An 18,974-nucleotide genomic window follows, 5' to 3' on the forward strand; every position below is an offset into this window, starting at 1 on the left:
GCTATATGCATCCTTTTTAAAGGGGTGAACTTAAGTTCTGCCAGCATTTAGTAGAAGAAGAAAGGAAAATGACTAATAATGATTAGGTGGTAGTACAGATTTAAGCTTGTTTACCCTCTTTTTGGTTGTACTTTGTTGTAACAGTAATTTATACCAATGCTAAAATGTTCCTTTTCCAGCACGTTATATGAATATGTCTTAAATGCTACATTTGGGGGTATATTCAATTGAAGTCGAAAACTGCGGTCTGTCGAAAAGACGGCAGTTTTCGACTTTTTAAGGTCGAATCCTGATTCGACCTATTCAATATTTTCCTACATTTTTCGACAAGTCGATGAATTCGACTTGTCGAAAAGCACGTGGATCGGCGGAATAGCTGCCGATCCACGTGTTTATGTCGAATACGGGGCCATCTCAGTCCGACATCAAAATGATGTCGGACTGAGATGCGAACCCAGAGGAGGGCGAGGTGGGGGGGGGGGACAGCCGCAGGGACAGCCGGCGGGCATACAGGGAGATCAGCGCTGCAGCTGGATGTCACTCAGCCGCCCAACCTCACGGCAGCTTCCACCCGGCTCCAGCACGCTGCTGGAGCCGGGTGGAAGCTGCCGCGAGGTCGGGCGGCTGAGTGACATCCAGCAGCAGCACTACTGTAGCGCTGATCTTCCCTGTATGCCCGCCGTCTGTCCCCCCGCGGCTCGCCCCCCTTCTCCTCCTCTGCGGCCCATCTAAATTCGACTTGAAAAAGTCGAATTAAGATGGGATTGAATAGGGGTTGTCGGATCCATTCCGACAAATACATGTCGGAATGGATCTGACTTTAATTGAATATACCCCTGGACATTTAAAATATCATAAAACTTTAGTAATTTGGATATGGAGAATTGTCAAACCTTGGCGCTGAGAAAAATTGAGAGTCAAACCTTCCCTTATATATGTGAATGTTCTTATAGAGTAGGGGTGGGCAACATGCGGCCCGCGGACCGATCCTGCCTGGCCCGCTGTGCCTCAGGTCAGTGTGTGGAGGGGGTGTTGGATGCCGGCTGCTGTGTGTATAGGGGGGTGTCGGATGCCGGCTGCTGTGTGTATAGGGGGGTGTCGGATGCCGGCTGCTGTGTGTGGAGTGGGGGAGGGGGTGTCGGATGCTGGCTGTTGTATGTGGAGTGGGAGAGGGGGCTGTCAAATGCAGTGGGTGGGGGTCTCTCTGGCTGCAGCTATACTGAAAGGGGGTATCTCTTTGGCCACTGTTATGTACTGGAGGGATGATGGACTGGGGTGCTGGATGCTGCCTGTTGTGTGCTGTGGGGGAGAGGAACGGGGGTGTATTGTGATTGTGACTCCAGCCACTGCTCTGTACTGGAGGGGGAGGTAATGTTGGCCACTGCTGTGAGTTTGGAAGACGGGAGTTGTGTAGGACGGCTGCTGTGTGCGATGGTGGGGTGTGCTTACCGCTAAGGTTGGGGGTCAAGGGTAAGGGGGGATATGACAAGGGGGCCCCCCAGAGATATCAGTGTATTGGGCCCCAATATTTCTGTTGCCAGCCCTGGCGGCGGTCAGTGACTGAGGAGACGAGCGCACGGGGGAGAAAGAGGAGGGAGGGGGAGGAGGGAGCCGGAGCAGCACTGTGTAATTGGTAGAGGCGCTGCTGCTGCTGTCCCTCTGCTTCACCATAGGCTGCCCTCCGCCGCTGGGAAGCGCATCCCAGCATTCGCAGCGGCGGAGAACAGCCTATGGTGAAGCAGAGGGACAGCAGCAGCAGCGCCTCCACCAATTACACAGCGCTGCTGCGGCTCCCTCCTCCCCTTCCCTCCTTCCCTTCCAGAAGCTGCACCGAGGAGCCTGAGCCAGCGGAGAGAGTAAGTATAATTCTCTCTTTCTTTCTTTCTTTCCTGTCTGCCGTAATGTGTAAAAACGGGGGCGCTGTCTGCTGTAATGTGTAAAAAGGGCACGCTGTCTGCCGTAATGTGTAAAAAAGGGCACGCTGTCTGCCGTAATGTGTAAAAAAGGGCACGCTGTCTGCCGTAATGTGTAAAAAGGGGGACGCTGGTCCGTAATGTGTAAAAAAGGGGACGCTGTCTGCCGTAATGTGTAAAAAGGGGGACGCTGTGCCGTAATGTGTAAAAAGGGGACGCTGTCTGCCGTAATGTGTAAAAAGGGGGACGCTGTCTGCCGTAATGTGTAAAAAGGGGGACGCTGTCTGCTGTAATGTGTAAAAAGGGATTTTATTTGTGTATTTTGTGTGTGGCCCTCGAATATTCGCTGGAAGTGTTAAGCGGCCCCCGAGCTGAAATAATTGCCCACCCCTGTTATAGAGGATGGTTCTTCATATGTTTCAACCATTCATTTAATCCTTTTCCACTCACATGTAGGACGGTATATAAAAAAATAAAAACAATACAATAGTGTAGTAGTGTCAAACAAGAGTTTGCAATTCACGCAGGTGATTTGGGAATTTGAAGAACCATCCTCTATAAGAACATTCACATATATAAGGGAAGGTTTGACTTTCAATTTTTCTCAGCGCTTGAATATTTGTGTCTGTTTAAATTGTTCATATTTCTAGATTGATTTAGAGAGCGGTGTATTCTCTCTGGAGCTACACATTTTCAGCAGCCGGGAGCGCCCGAAATAGATCCACTCCAACTCTTTTATCTGACCATATAAACCTGAAGTCAACTAAATACTTGTAAGTTAGTTTATCAAGCTGAAATGGTGATTTTTGTGTAAAACGTCACCCAGCTTATCAATATTAATACCTATTCACATTAATGGGAAATATAACCATCTACTTGGCATATAGGCACTTATTGACCGATACACTACATCTGTAAAAAAAAAAAAAAAAATACTGTGTGACCTGAATATTTTTTAGATTAATAAAGAAATAAATCTTGTAAATTGGAAGACAGCAAACATCTTAAGCTAAACCAGTGCCAAAGACAAATAAATGAAAGAGCATAGAGGGAAATCCATGAATAAGGAGGCCAGTCATCTTCCCATGCCTTGCTAATTGATTAGTAATTCACTGGCAAGGACTCTGACAGAAAACAGATGGGCCAAAACATTAAATACAATGAATCCAGCAGCTGCTGGGCTGGCCCGTATCAGCTGGACGTGTCATAAAGCCAAGTCCGGGTGCCCACACACTTGTAGATGTGGGTCCAGGCTGGCGCTTGTTAATCCGGTAACCAGCAGCCAACTGCTACTCCCAAAAGGGATATTCTGCAGATGAGACTTCTCATTTAACCCCTTCTAACTATAGTTATGCAAATACTATATCTGGTATTTACAAGTCTAAGTAGTAATAAACATAGTGAGAAATAACAAATGAAAACAAATTGTAGGTATTATTTCTGATGTATATGGTGTCAATCTGGCAACAGAAAGTGAGAGACAGTAGATCTGTGCTTATTAACCCTGGTGCAAGAAACAATAAATAGACTCATCAAAATCTTAGTTTTGATTGCTATTTGTTTTTAAAAGAAATATAAATGATATAAAAAATTGAAAATCCAATGAATCAGGGTGGGAGGGGCAACATCATAAGGGTGAAGGTTTATTTCATTGTTAATGTATATACCTTTACAATAGGCATTCCTTAGGTACATTTTTATTGTGGCTCTTCATTGTACAGCACCTGAAAATTATTGAGGGCACAGCTATCTCTGAGGAGCCCCAGGTTCACCTCTACTAGGAAGTCAGTGACTCAGTACTAAACATTATTTTATGGCTGCAACAAAGGAACATTTCTGTGTGTGTCATAATACTATTTTATAAAGATTTCCTAACTGTAATGTGTTTTACAAGTGTTTCACTTGCCTTGTGGTCCATACTGGTTTATCTGCGGTCCATAATTTCCAGTGGCATTTCCCTGTGGAAAATTGCCCATCCCAGCATGTATTTGACCTCCGGGGGATGGATGGGGAGACATGGATGGCCCAGGCTGTTGCGGTACATATTGTGACAGTTGGTGGTTTCTTTGCACACTGGGCATATAAACTGTAATTAAAAGAGATTTTTTGAAAAATCAGAAGTTAAAGGTACCAATGAAATGCTATAAAATAGTCAAAAAATAAGAATTTACTTACCGATAATTCTATTTCTCGGAGTCCGTAGTGGATGCTGGGGTTCCTGAAAGGACCATGGGGAATAGCGGCACCGCAGGAGACAGGGCACAAAAGTAAAGCTTTCCGATCAGGTGGTGTGCACTGGCTCCTCCCCCTATGACCCTCCTCCAGACTCCAGTTAGATACTGTGCCCGGACGAGCGTACACAATAAGGGAGGAATTTTGAATCCCGGGTAAGACTCATACCAGCCACACCAATCACACTGTACAACCTGTGATCTGAACCCAGTTAACAGTATGATAACAGGGGAGCCTCTGAAAAGATGGCTCACAATAACAATAACCCGATTTAGTTAGCAATAACTATGTACAAGTATTGCAGATAATCCGCACTTGGGATGGGCGCCCAGCATCCACTACGGACTCCGAGAAATAGAATTATCGGTAAGTAAATTCTTATTTTCTCTATCGTCCTAGTGGATGCTGGGGTTCCTGAAAGGACCATGGGGATTATACCAAAGCTCCCAAACGGGCGGGAGAGTGCGGATGACTCTGCAGCACCGAATGAGAGAACTCCAGGTCCTCTTTTGCCAGGGTATCAAATTTGTAGAATTTTACAAACGTGTTCTCCCCCGACCACGTAGCTGCTCGGCAGAGTTGTAATGCCGAGACCCCTCGGGCAGCCGCCCAAGATGAGCCCACCGTCCTTGTGGAATGGGCTTTAACAGATTTAGGCTGTGGCAGGCCTGCCACAGAATGTGCAAGTTGAATTGTGCTACCAATCCAACGAGCAATCGACTGCTTAAAAGCAGGAGCACCCAGCTTGTTGGGTGCATACAGGATAAACAGCAAGTCAGATTTCCTGACTCCAGCCGACCTGGAAACTATATTTTCAGGGCCCTGACAACATCCAGCAACTTGGAGTCCTCCAAGTCCCTAGTAGCCGCAGGTACCACAATAAGCTGGTTCAGGTGAAACGCTGACACCACCTTAAGGAGAAACTGGGGACGAGTCCGCAGCTTTGCTCTGTCCGAATGGACAATCAGATATGGCTATGTGAGTCAAAGCCGTCAAATCTGACACTCGCCTGGCCGCGGCCAGGACCAACAGCATGGCCACTTTCCATGTGAGATATATCAAATCCACAGATTTGAGTTGTTTTAAACCAATGTGACTTTAGGAATCCCAAAACTACGTTGAGATCTCCCAGTGCCACTGGAGACATCAAAAGGGGGTTGTATATGCAGTACTCCCTTAACAAACTTCTGGACTTCAGGAACTGAAGCCAATTTCTTTTCTGGAAGAAAATCGACAAGTCGAAATTTGAACCTTAATGGACCCCAATTTGAGACCCATAGACACTCCTGTTTGCAGGAAATGTAGGAATTAACCTAGTTGAAATTCTTCCGTGGAGCCTTCCTGGCCTCACACCATGGAACATATTTTCACCTAAGCGGTGATAATGTTGTGCGGTCACCTCCTTCCTGGCTCTGACCAGGGTAGGGATGACCTCTTCCGGAATGCCTTTTTCCCTTAGGATCCGGCGTTCACCCGCCCTGGCGTCAACGCAGCTGCGGTAAATCTTGGAACAGACATGATTCTTGCTGAATCAAGACCCTTCTTAGTATCTCTTGAAGTTCCGGGTACCAAGTCCTTCTTGGCCAAACCGGAGCCACGAGTATAGTTCTTACTCCTCTCCTTCCTATCATTCTCAATACACTGGGTATGAAAGGCAGAGGATGGAACACATACACCGACTGGTACACCCACGGTGTTACCAGAGCGTCCCAGCTATTGCCTGAGTGTCTCTTGACCTGGCGCTTCATGTGGGACGCCATCATGACCACCTTTGGTCTTTCCCAACGGTTTACAATCATGTGGAAACTTCCAGATTAAGTTCCCACTTTTCCGGGTGGAATTCATACATGCTGAGGAAATCTTCCCAGTTGTCCACTCCCGGAATGAACACTGCTGACAGTGTTATCACATGATTTTTTGCCCAGCGAAAAATCCTTGCTATCATTGCCCTCCTGCTTCTTGTGTCGCCCCGTCTGTTAACGTGGGCGACTGGTATGATGATGTCCTACTGGATCAGCACCGGTTGACTTTGAAGCAGAGGTCTTCCTAGGCTCAGAGCATTGTAAATTGCCCTTAGCTCCAGTATATTCATGTGGAGAGAAGTCTCCAGACTTTACCACACTTCCTTGGAAATTTCTTCCCTGTGTGACTGCTCCCCAGCCTCTCAGGCTGGCATCCGTGGTCACCAGAACACAGTCCTGAATGCTGAACGTGCTGCCCTCTAGAAGATGAGCACTCTGCAGCCCCCACAGAAGAGACACCCTTGTCCTTGGAGACAGGATTATCCGCTGATGCATCTGAAGATGGGATCCGGACCATTCGTCCCGCAAATCCCCCTGAAAAATTTTTTTGCGTGAGATCTGCCGAATGGAATCGCTTCGTAAGAAGCCACCATTTTTCCCAGGACTCCTGTGCATTGATGCACTGATACCTGGTCTGGTTTTAGGAGGTTTCTGACTAGTTCGGATAACTCCCTGGCTTTCTCCTCCAGGAGAAAACCTTTTTCTGGACTATGCCCAGAATTATTCCTAGGAACAGCAGACGTATCGTCGGAAAACGGCTGCGATATTTGGAATATTTAAAATCCACTCGTGCTGTCGTAGAACTACTTTAGATAGTGCTCTTCCGACGTCCAACTGTTCTCTTGAACTTGCCCTTTTGAGGATATCGTCCAAGTAAGGGATAATTAAGATGCCTTTTTTCTTTGAAGAATCATCTTTTCGGCCATTACCCTGGTAAAGGCCCGGGGTGCCGTGGATACTTCAACGGCAGCGCCTGAAACTGATATTGACAGTTCTGTACCACGAACCAGAGGTATCCTTGTTGAGAAGGACAAATTTGGACATGGAGGTAATCCTTGATGTCCAGGGACACCATATAGTCCCCTTTTTGGTTCGCTATCACTGCTCTGAGTGACTCCATCTTGATTTGAACCTTTTTATGTAAGTGTTCAAAGATTTCAGATTTAGACTACGTCTCACCAAGCCGTCTGGCTTCAGTACCACAATATAGTGTGGAAGACTAATACCCTTTTCCTTGTTGTAGGAGGGGTACTTTGATTATCACCTGCTGGAAATACAGCTTGTGAATCTTTTCCAATACTGCCTCCCTGTCGGAGGAAGCCGTTGGTAAAGCAGACTTCAGGAACCTGCGAGGAAAAGATGTCTCGACTCTCCAATCTGTACCCCTGGGATAATACTTGTACGATCTAGGGGTCAACTTTCGAGTGATCCCACTGCGCGCTGAGACTCTTGAGACTACCCCCCCCACCTCACCTGAGTCCGCTTGCACGGCCCCAGCGTCATGCTGAGGACTTGGCAGACGTGGTGGAGGGCTTCCTTTCCTGGGAAGGGGCTGCCCGCTGCAGTCTACTTCCCTTACCTCTATGTCTGGGCAGATATGACTGGCCTTTTGCCCGTTTGCCTCATGGAAACGGAAGGATTGAGGCTGAAAAGACGGTGTCTTTTTCTGCTGAGATGTAACTTGGGGTAAAAAGGTTGGATTTCCCAGCTGTTGCCGTGGTCCCCAGGTCCGATGGACCGACCCCAACTAACTCCTTCCCTTTATACGGCAATACTTCCATGTGCCGTATGGGATCTGTATCACCTGACCACTGTCGTGTCCATGACATCTTCTGGGAGATATGGACAACGCACTTATCTTGATGCCAGAGTGCAAATATCCCTCTGTGCATCTCGCGTACATATATATAGAATGCATCCTATTAAATGCTCTATATCAATAATATATTTTCAGTCAGGGAATCCGACCAAGCCAACCCAGCACTGCATCTCCAGGCTGATGGCGATCGCTGGTCGCAGTATAACCACCGTATGTGTGTATATACTTTTTAGGATATTTTTCCAGCTTCCTATCAGCTGGCTCCTTGAGGGCGGCCGTATCTGGAGACGGTAACGCCACTTGATAAGCGTGTGAGCGCCTTATCCACCCTAAGGGGTGTTTCCCAACGCGCCCTAACTTCTGGCGGGAAAGGGTATAACGCCAATATTTGCTATCGGGGTAACCCCACGCTTCATCACACACTTCATTTTATTTTATCTGATTCAGGAAAAACTACAGGTAGTTTTTTCACTCCCACATAATACCCTTTTTTGTGGTACTTGTAGTATCAGAAATATGTAACACCTCCTTCATTGCCCTTAACGTGTGGCCCTAATGAGAAATACGTTTGTTTATTCACCGTCGACACTGGATTCAGTGTCCGTGTCTGTGTCTGTGTCGACCGACTGAGGTAAATGGGCGTTTTTAAAACCCCTGACGGTGTTTCTGAGACGCCTGGACCGGTACTAATTGTTTGTCGGCCGTCTCATGTCGTCAACCGACCTTGCAGCGTGTTGACCTTCTCACGTAATTCTCTCAATAAGCCACCCATTTCGGTGTCGACTCCCTAGAGAGTGACATCCCCATTACAGGCAATTGCTCCGCCTCCTCACCAACATCGTCCTCATACATGTCGACACACACGTACCGACACACAGCACACACACCGGGAATGCTCTGACAGAGGACAGGACCCACTAGCCCTTTGGAGAGACAGAGGGAGAGTTTGCCAGCACACACCAAAAACGCTATAATATATATAGGGACAACCTTATATAAGTGTTTCTCCCTTATAGCATCTTTATATATATATTAATATCGCCAATTTATGCCCCCCCCCCTCTCTGTTTTAACCCTGTTTCTGTAGTGCAGTGCAGGGGAGAGCCTGGGAGCCTTCTCTCCAGCCTTTCTGTGAGAGAAAATGGCGCTGTGTGCTGAGGAGATAGGCCCCGCCCCTTTTCCGGCGGGCTCGTCTCCCGCTCTTCAACGGATTATGGCAGGGGTTAAATATCTCCATATAGCCTCTGGGGGCTATATGTGAGGTATTTTTAGCCAATATATAGGTTTTCATTTGCCTCCCAGGGCGCCCCCCCCCAGCGCCCTGCACCCTCAGTGACTGCGTGTGAAGTGTGCTGAGAGGAAAATGGCGCACAGCTGCAGTGCTGTGCGCTACCTTTAGAAGACTGCAAGAGTCTTCTGCCGCCGATTCTGGACCTCTTCTTACTTCAGCATCTGCAAGGGGGCCGGCGGCGCGGCTCCGGTGACCATCCAGGCTGTACCTGTGATCGTCCCTCTGGAGCTGATGTCCAGTAGCCAAGAAGCCAATCCATCCTGCACGCAGGTGAGTTCACTTCTTCTCCCCTCAGTCCCTCGTTGCAGTGATCCTGTTGCCAGCAGGACTCACTGTAAAATAAAAAACCTAAGCTAAACTTTTTCTAAGCAGCTCTTTAGGAGAGCCACCTAGATTGCACCCTTCTCGGCCGGGCACAAAAATCTAACTGGAGTCTGGAGGAGGGTCATAGGGGGAGGAGCCAGTGCACACCACCTGATCGGAAAGCTTTACTTTTGTGCCCTGTCTCCTGCGGAGCCGCTATTCCCCATGGTCCTTTCAGGAACCCCAGCATCCACTAGGACGATAGAGAAATATTGTATTAACTCAGGGTACAATGCATATCTGTCTTATTAAATAATACTGTATATCACCTTACACACATATGCACCTGTTAATTGAACTTGCACTTTTTTTTTTAACTATATATGCCAACAAATAGGTAGAAATGGTGATTTGAATATGAATTTCTTGTGTATTAATTACACCTTTTTATACAAGTTGATGTCACCAAAATAGATAATGAACAAAGTGTAGAGCTGAAAAATGTAAATACGGTAATAAATAAATGAAAAGACGACTCATTGTAGGAATTCAATTCACGACATTATCGCGATGTGCCCGGCAGCACATCGTGCCAAATTGAATTCCCTCCTGTGTTTGGCATTAAGAAAATTTGACTGCGGTGAACAAAACACACACACCTGTATAGAGAAGACACTATTGTATTTATTTGCTCACATACTGTATGCGGTGACATGTTTTTCCTTGTACAGTATGTGTAACTTTTAGCAAACAGTGGTCATGTACCTTATAATCACATGGTAAACACTATAACCTATCCCCAGCAATTCTGAGTCAGCGGACATTTAAATTCTAGAACCTGTACTGAGGTGGGTATGGGCTATTGTTAACCATATGCAAAGACAATACCTAAAACAGATGATGATTATAGTTTGTCATATTCCCTGGCACATATTACTTAATACATCCACTTGCAGGGCCCGAACATGGCACATAACATTAGAAAATATGTGCACAGAAGGACAAGAAGATGGAGGAACACAAGTATGTATTCAAAGTGCAGGAAGTTTGGTAATGTAGTAGTTTTACGCCATATGTGTAAGGCTGGAAGATGCAGCAGAAGCAACTGTCCTGGGCAAACAAAGATTAATGAATTTATAAACACGTGCATATACAGTAAAATAATAAACTAAAATGATTAGCTAATAAGTTATTGTTTTCAGAACTGCACAATATTATATCTAGTAATTATTGTCAGTTCAGGAATAATTTAGTAATTATGGTCCTTAGCCTTCCACAGCTTTATGCCAAATAAGGAAAACAGCCTATAAGAATAATGGGAATTATCTTCTTTAGACTGAATGGAGCAGAACACGTGTTGACCTGCTGCTCCCTACCAACACAACTAAAACTTGAAAACTTCAAGCATTCTATAAAAATGCACCTCTTTAGGCAAGCCTATCAAATTCCTGCATTATCCAAATAATGTCCCTAAACTATTCTATAATCTACACAGCTCACACAAAACTTGCATCTACACTCACATAAGCTGCTAACGTTGCTGCGTGACTGGATTACCAAGAACCTTTGTAATCTGGCTGGACCAACTTGCAATATGTAGCTCTTACCCAATGTATGTAATTCCTATTTCCTTATAGATTGTGAGCAGGGTCCTCTTAGTCTGTCTGCTATCACGCAGTCTCGTTTTATTACTGTATGCTTCCAATTTTAGCATGGCAGTACAGGGCATGTGTGCAAAAAAATACATATATATATATATATATATATATATATATATATATATATTTTTTTTTTTTAATTCCCTAATTCTTTGATATAGTGTAAAACAGAATTGTTGCTCATGCTCCTTAGGAACCTTGCTCTCCTTATAGAAAGTTTTTATGTTCAAAAGGAATTATGTTTGAATTGAGTGATGACCACTAATGAGGAGTCAAGATCCCAAATGATGTGTTGTTAAGCTGGACACACTCGTTTATGACCACTGTGAATGGTCCTATTCTAAACAGTCTCTTTGCTTTGTACTGTAACAATAATTATACCACCATCGAACAGATGAGACTGAACGTCTTCACTGCTTCCTATGGAAAATGGGTCACATTCCACTTAGTATACAACATGCCAACTTTTGCATTTGTATGAGTGTAAATTGTGCCACTGTGTAAGAAAGAGGTGGCTGATTCATGGCTGCCTGAGTGTAACAGCTGTCTACCAGTGAGATATTCACAATAATCTGCGCCAGGGGATTGAGGGAAAAAATTCTTTGCATGTTGCTGTCAGATGTTATGTGCTAAACCTCAAGGTATACCCAGAGAAGAGCCAATCGGAAAGAGAACGGACATACCATTCCGGGGAATCTGGCATCCAGCACAATTTTAAAACAGACAATTAAACTCCTGCCAATATGCATAGCAGCTATGATCCCCCTTCTCCCTTGGCCCAGTGATCATGACATCACTCACTGTTTAATATATTGGCTCCAATAAGTCTCTGTGCTCACTGAGTTTTAACCTTCATAGTTTCAGTATGCAGCAACTTACTGTATATCTGTGGAGTATTTCATGGTTTAAACAAGGAAAATAAATATTTCTTTTATACAACTGGTTGAATGCAAAACTGTGTTCCTTATGTAGAAAGCATGACTAGCAGACTGCATTCCTTCAGGCATTAGCTTTGTTAGATAGCTATATGCCTAGTTATATAAAGTACATTTAATTGCTCTGTGATTTATAGAGGCAGGGTTTGAATACTTTTGGGCATACTGGTGTATTTACATTTATAAAAATAGAGCAATAGCTGCTGGTTGGTCCTAGGGGACAATTTCAACAGTTCTGGGCAAGAAAGAGCACAGAGAACAACAATGAAGTTGAGCCTGGCCACAATTGATATGTTACATACTGTAAGTGCTGCAAAAGGGTTCCCGGAAAGAGAGAGAATAACTGACTGCACTACTGCTAATAGGGGACCACATGCCTCCCAACTGTCCCGATTTCCACGGGACAGTCCCATTTCTTGGGCACTGTCTCACTGCCCCACCCTTGAGCCGCAGTGTCCTGCAGGAGTTGGGGTGGTTGGGAGGCTCCCTGTCACTCACTGCTCTGCTTAACAGAGCAGCAGTGAATAGATGCTGTGCACATGTGAAAGCATTTATATACGGGAGTCAGAGGGACTGGGGGCATGCCAGTCACTCACAAAGCGGTGGGCATACCCCCGCAGTGATGATAACGGGAGGCGTGGCTTGCGACCGAGCCGTTAACGCAAAGTCATGCCCCTTTTGCTGAGGCCATGGTCCCTTTTCGGGCATGCGTGGTACAGGCACAGAAGTTACTAATCAAAAATGTTGGGAGGTAAGGGACCATAGGGCAGATTTATCAAGCCTTGGAGAGAGAGTGGAATGTGGAATAGTTGCCCAAAGCAACTAATCATCTTCTGTCATTTAAAAGAATATGCTACATAAATTACAGAAACTGATTGGGTGCTTTGGGCAACTTCACTTTAATCTCTCTCTCCAAGGCTTGATAGCTCTTACCCATATGTATCAAGCCAGAAGGCTTCTTGCTTTAGATAATACAGGTTGAGTATCCCATATCCAAATATTCCGAAATACGGAATATTCCGAAATACGGACTTTTTTGAGTGAGAGTGAGATAGTGAAACCTTTATTTTTTGATGGCTCAATGTACACAAACTTTGTTTAATACACAAAGTTATTAAAAATATTGTATTAAATTACCTTCAGGCTGTGTGTATAAGGTGTATATGAAACATAAATGAATTGTGTGAATGTAGACACACTTTGTTTAATGCACAAAGCTATAAAAAATATTGGCTAAAATTACCTTCAGGCTGTGTGTATAAGGTGTATATGAAACATAAATGCATTCTGTGCTTAGATTTAGGTCCCATCACCATGATATCTCATTATGGTATGCAATTATTCCAAAATACGGAAAAATCCCATATCCAAAATACCTCTGGTCCCAAGCATTTTGGATAAGGGAGACTCAACCTGTACCTCTTTAAAATGCAGATTTAACACTCACACACATGATCACACCAGTGAACTGACCAGGAAATCAACTAACTCATCTGCTGCTGTGAATGCTAGTGGTATAAGGCAATGGTGCAAAACAAACTAGATAGATAGATAGACAGACAGACAGACAGACAGACAGACAGACAGACCAAAGCTAAATAGAGGCAGAACAGACAGATTTAAGATATATACAGTATAAATGTATACAGAAAAAAACTGATCATGTCTCTATCATGTGAGTTTGAGTAATGGTTAAGAACCACAGTGCTCAAAAAGATGTAAAAAAATGTCATGACCTGTGAATTTATTTAATAAAATCACAGTTTTAACCAACTCCCAAAAATAAAGCCTTTATTTAAATGATCTGATTAACAAGTTGTTTTATCACTACCTACTTCAAACCTCAGGACCTTCCAGATGTGCAAAATATGTAGCACAGGTACATTAAATGCTCAGATCCTTTTGAAACGCACTTTAAAAATGAAAGCACTGTATAAGGCTGCTGTGTACAACAAAAGATGTGTGGAGAAAAAAAAGATAAAGAACTGACGTTCTTACCCTGCAAGGCATTAAAATTGCCAAAATTATACTTGTAAAGCGCCATAATGCCAAATCCAAAGTAGTGGGTAACTTTCTCTATTACAATTATAGCATCACCTCTGCTAGGGACCCATGATTCAAACAATGAATTTACATCAACCTCAAAGACTAATTAAAATCTCATTATCAGACTCCAATTATGGCAATATCTAGAGGCCATAAATGACTGAATTCACAATGGGGTAAAAATGACTGCTGTGTAACAGTTCTCTGTAGGATTGCACACACCGACAATAATGTGTAACAGCATGCAAGGGCAAAAATGATGGAAGAAGACTGCCATAAAGTGATTTTAAAATCAGTATCTTTGTAAGCTTTACATGGTAAATACAAACTGTTACACAATAGCTCAGTGGACTGATAAATGACTGCAGTGCTCAGTTTATGAACAGACAAGGAAATTCCCATACTGATAGTCTGGTGAATGTGCTATTGCCCAGCAGGAAGTGGAGTTCGGGAATATAAAGCACAAGTAAACATGAAGATGCACATTTAAAACTAGCAGCTCTGTGGATATGTGAAAGTAGTGATAGGACTATGCTTGTATTAGAGAATAAGGGGGAATTCAATCCCCCCTGTTACATTAATGGGGGTTGAAAAATGGTGGAAGACTAGGGCTATATCGCCTGAGGCTATACAATTCCAGCAGTTTTTTTCACCTGAAATCCCTTTTAAACATCGGTGGTCTCACTTCGGGGCTAATTGAATAGCTATGGGGGATCAATTAGCCTGCATTAATTTATAAATTCTTCCAAAATACATCAGAAATGGTAACCTGTACATAAGTTTTGTGGTCTCCTATTGGACAGACATTCAGGGCAATCTCACTGATGGATCTTCATTAGGACCTGTATTATCATCATCATAATTTATTATGCAGTGTTCTAACAGAGAATATTGAATTAATCATATGGGTACCTTACCCCACCGGAATTTACAGAAATACAGCACACAAACATCACACAGATCAGGGGCATTTCAAGTCCTGTGGGATCCTGCGTGTAGCCGATCCATGCCATACCTGGGTCAGGACATAAGTATCTTTCTGGTGATTTCTTCAGAAAGATGGAGCATACACAAAAGAGCAAGTACAGTAGCACAGCTCCAGAGTCGTTGATAGCTCCTACATGGAGCCTTTTTTCCAAATATGTCACCAAAAAGATTGCTACATTGAACATGCCACAGAAGTCAATTAACCTACCAGCATGGACAGGTGAGAGGACATCCAAACAAACATGCACTGCACACAGATAGGGCCCTGGTTGGAAACTAACCCATGACCCCAGTCAGGGGCGTCAGAACATTTATAGGTTGGGGGGCGCAAGAAAGATCCTCATTTTGGCACACCTGGAGGCGGAGCCACCGGGGATGAGGAGACAGTACCACAGGGATGAAAAGGAGCCAGCAACACGGTGAAGAGGATACATCTGTGTGCAAACCCCCCCCCCCACCTCGACTCCCGCACCCACACATCACCCCCTGCCACTGTCACTACAATGCCTCTAACGGGAGCAGGAGAGAGAGTGAGGGGAGTGAGAAACAAAGAGGGTGTCAGGGAGAGAGAGAGGGGGGAAGTGAGTGAGGGAGAGAAAGAGCGTCAGGGTGAGAGAGAGCGTGTCAGAGGGGATCCAGTCGGGAGCCTGGCAGTCAGAATACAGACGCCGGAATCAAAACACTTTTCGAATTGCTGACACTGGAATCCTGAACAGGGTCTCCAGCCCAGCCCTGGAATCCCGACCGCAGGATCCAAAATGCTTATCCACCACCACGCCGGAGAGGTTATCTACGGGAGAAGGGGTTAGGCTGTGGGGGAAGGATTAGGGTCAGGTTGGGCCCTTGGGTGGTTAGGATTAGGCTGCGGGGAGGGGGGGGGGTTAGGTTTATCCGCTACCGGGGAGGGTTAAGATTAGACTGCAGGGGAGTAGGTTTAGGCTATGTATAGGGTGGGTTAGGGGGTCAGGGGGGAAGGTAAGTTAACTTACCTTCCCCTGTCGGGATTCTAACTATCGGGATGCCGCAGGCCGTATTCTGACCACCGGCATCCCGGCCGCCGGCGAATTAATTCCAACCCTGTCAGAGGAAGGGAGAGAAAAAGAGAGGGGATCAAGAGTTGTCAGGGAAAGAAAGACTGATATATATATCAATAGAGAGAGAGAGAGAGAAAGAGGTGTCAGGGAGAAAGAGGGAATGACACAGTGTCGGGGAGAGAGAGAGAGAGAGAGACAGTACCTGAACAGCACAGCTACAGGTCTCTTATGGGGGTGGGGCTTCCCTGTATTAGGCCACACCCCCTTGCCCCGACGCCTCTGAACCCATTGCTGTGAGAAAGGACATCTTAATAATTGTGCCACTGCTAAGCTGCATACAAACTCACTCCCCTTAATACACCCCCTGACTGTTGGGATAATGAGACTGTCCACTAAAATCAGTTGGGTGGCGTGTATCTATGCACTTAACCATAGGCCTTATCCACCCAACCTATTGTGTAAAAATAATCGCAGCCTAACCAGTATTCAATAAAGGCAGAAACACTACTACTTGTAAATGTGGACATTCACTAAAGTCCAAAAACAAGCCTATTAATACACAATCATCTAAACATTTCCATTATACTAACGCAGAAGAAGGAAAAAAAAAATCAGTGCCTTTTAGCCGGAATACATTCCCTATTAGTGTCCCAGAAAAAAGCAGGATGCCTTGATGTGCCACTCCTGTTGGTTTCCAATGCTAATAGCTACAGACAAATTAGAAAGCATCTGTTTTACGTAAACAGAGTGCTCAACAAATACTGTACAGCAAGTTGCAATGACTTTAGTAATTTTAGACTGCAGGAAGTCCAAAATGTCAATCTACTGTGATAAACATCTGATCAGGAACCATCAACTGTTTATCAGGACTGTATGAAAAGCTGTCCTAAGCACATAGATCACAAAGGATCCTTTCCATTTTGGTCATACACATGAAAGAGGAAAACTCTGGCTAAGCAGGTGAGATGCAGTTAAAATGCCGGCTGTCGGGAACCCGAGGGTTCAGGAGACCGACGCCGGAATCCCAACAGCTGGTGAAATACCGACACACGAAATCCCGCCTGCCGCCTGGTATAACCACTCGGTTGGTGGGTCCATACTACGAAACGAGCGTGAATAATATCCGTGGCAAGCGAAGCAAACCACCAGGCCTGAAGTGTGGCAAGCACAGCGAGCCCGCAAGGGGTCTCGCTGCCGGGATTCCGCTGTCGGTATACTGACAGTCAGCATCCCATCTGCTGGTAAATCATATCGAATCCAAGCAGCCCTATCACCTCAAGATGATACTTTGCACACTTTTGCGATAGCGGATGCAGGGCAGCATGAGACTGTCAGTGATTGAAAGTCTGCTGCCTGTTTGGGGGCGGCGAAGGGCTCCATTTTATGTGTCACTGGCTTTGCAGGGGAGGGAAGAGGCCAGGATTTCCATCAGGGGATGGAAATGCCTTAGGTCACAAGGCCAGTTGATGGTGACGGAGATGATCCGATATGGCATCCTAGGATGATGCCACCTTCTGCATTACCATAATAGAGCTATCACTGCTGCTACTATGCAAGCAGAAGTGATAGCAACTCCAACCACATCTGTATGAGGGCCTTGGTCCATAGAGGACTGCACATATAGACCAATAGCATTTGTCTTACTACAAATGCACTAACATACATACATCATTAATACTGAACAAATTGTTATTGGCCACCACCATATTTGGAGAACATCAGGACTAATTATTTCAATCACCATGTGATTGGCCAACTAAATATTATACTGTATGACATTTTTTACAGAAAATTGTTTGTAACTTAATAATAATCATCATCATTAGCAAAGAGAATATTGCTATAATGCTCAAGTGAAGTAAGGTAAGAAACATCTCTTGGCTTGGCATTTTTTGTATCTTTTTTGATGCGTCTATAACCTATTGTTATGGGGTATATGCAATTGCGGTCGAATTCCCGAAAATGTCGAAAAACTGGACATTTTCGCCCCCCCCAAAAAAATTTGACAATGCAATTCAGTACTTTTCGTCAAAAAATCGGACTTTCCAAATTCGACTTTTTGAAATTCGACATTTCTGCAATGGTACAATTCGACAAAAGTATATTCAATTGAAGATTGTAAATTCGACAATAGTGCTTTTAGACAGTAAATTCGTCATTTTCAATCCGCCACACTTTGCTGGCGGAATCTAATTAAAAATTTTAAAAACATGTTTTTTTGTGTTTTTTTTTATTGGTAATAGCATATCTATTTATATTAGAAGGGATTAGGTACTTGGTTTGTCTATTTTGGAGGCACAAGTATTATTTAGATATTTTTAAAAATATATATATTTTTTTTTAATAGAATGGTAAAAATCTGGAAAAAAAAATGCGTGGGGTCCCCCCTCCTAAGCATAACCAGCCTCGGGCTCTTTGAGCCGGTCCTGGTTGCCAAAATACGGGGGGGAAAATGACAGGGGATCCCCCGTATTTTAACAACCAGCACCGGGCTCTGCGCCTGGTGCAAAAAATACGGGGGACAAAAAGAGTAGGGGACCCCCGTATTTTTTGGACCAGCACCGGGCTCCACTAGCTGGACAGATAATGCCACAGCCGGGGGTCAATTTTATACAGCACCCTGCGGCCATGGCATTAAATATCCAACTAGTCACCCCTGGCCGGGGTACCCTGGAGGAGTGGGGACCCCTTCAATCAAGGGGTCCCCCCCTCCAGCCACCCAAGGGCCAGGGGTGAATCCCGAGGCTGTCCCCCCCATCCAAGGGCTGCGGATGGGGGGCTGATAGCCTTTTGAAAAATGAAAGAATATTGTTTTTTTCAGTAGTACTACAAGTCCCAGCAAGCCTCCCCCGCAAGCTGGTACTTGGAGAACCACAAGTACCAGCATGCGGGAGAAAAACAGGCCCGCTGGTACCTGTAGTTCTACTGGAAAAAAATATCCAAATAAAAACAGG

At 44.8% G+C, this 18,974-nt stretch overlaps 1 protein-coding gene across 11 annotated transcripts in view; it reads right to left on the minus strand.

The window, feature by feature from the left end:
• The window catches only part of ARID1B (AT-rich interaction domain 1B), an 836,140-nt gene that overhangs the window by 166,252 nt on the left and 650,914 nt on the right, over window positions 1-18,974 (minus strand). For all 11 annotated transcript variants that reach the window (XM_063917671.1, XM_063917678.1, XM_063917670.1 and 8 more), the window contains one exon: window positions 3,820-3,999. In XM_063917671.1, coding sequence (XP_063773741.1) covers window positions 3,820-3,999 — 180 coding nt within the window. The remainder of the gene's footprint in view (window positions 1-3,819; window positions 4,000-18,974) is intronic.

Source organism: Pseudophryne corroboree, chromosome 4, assembly GCF_028390025.1.
Source record: "Pseudophryne corroboree isolate aPseCor3 chromosome 4, aPseCor3.hap2, whole genome shotgun sequence".
NCBI lineage: Eukaryota > Metazoa > Chordata > Amphibia > Anura > Myobatrachidae > Pseudophryne > Pseudophryne corroboree.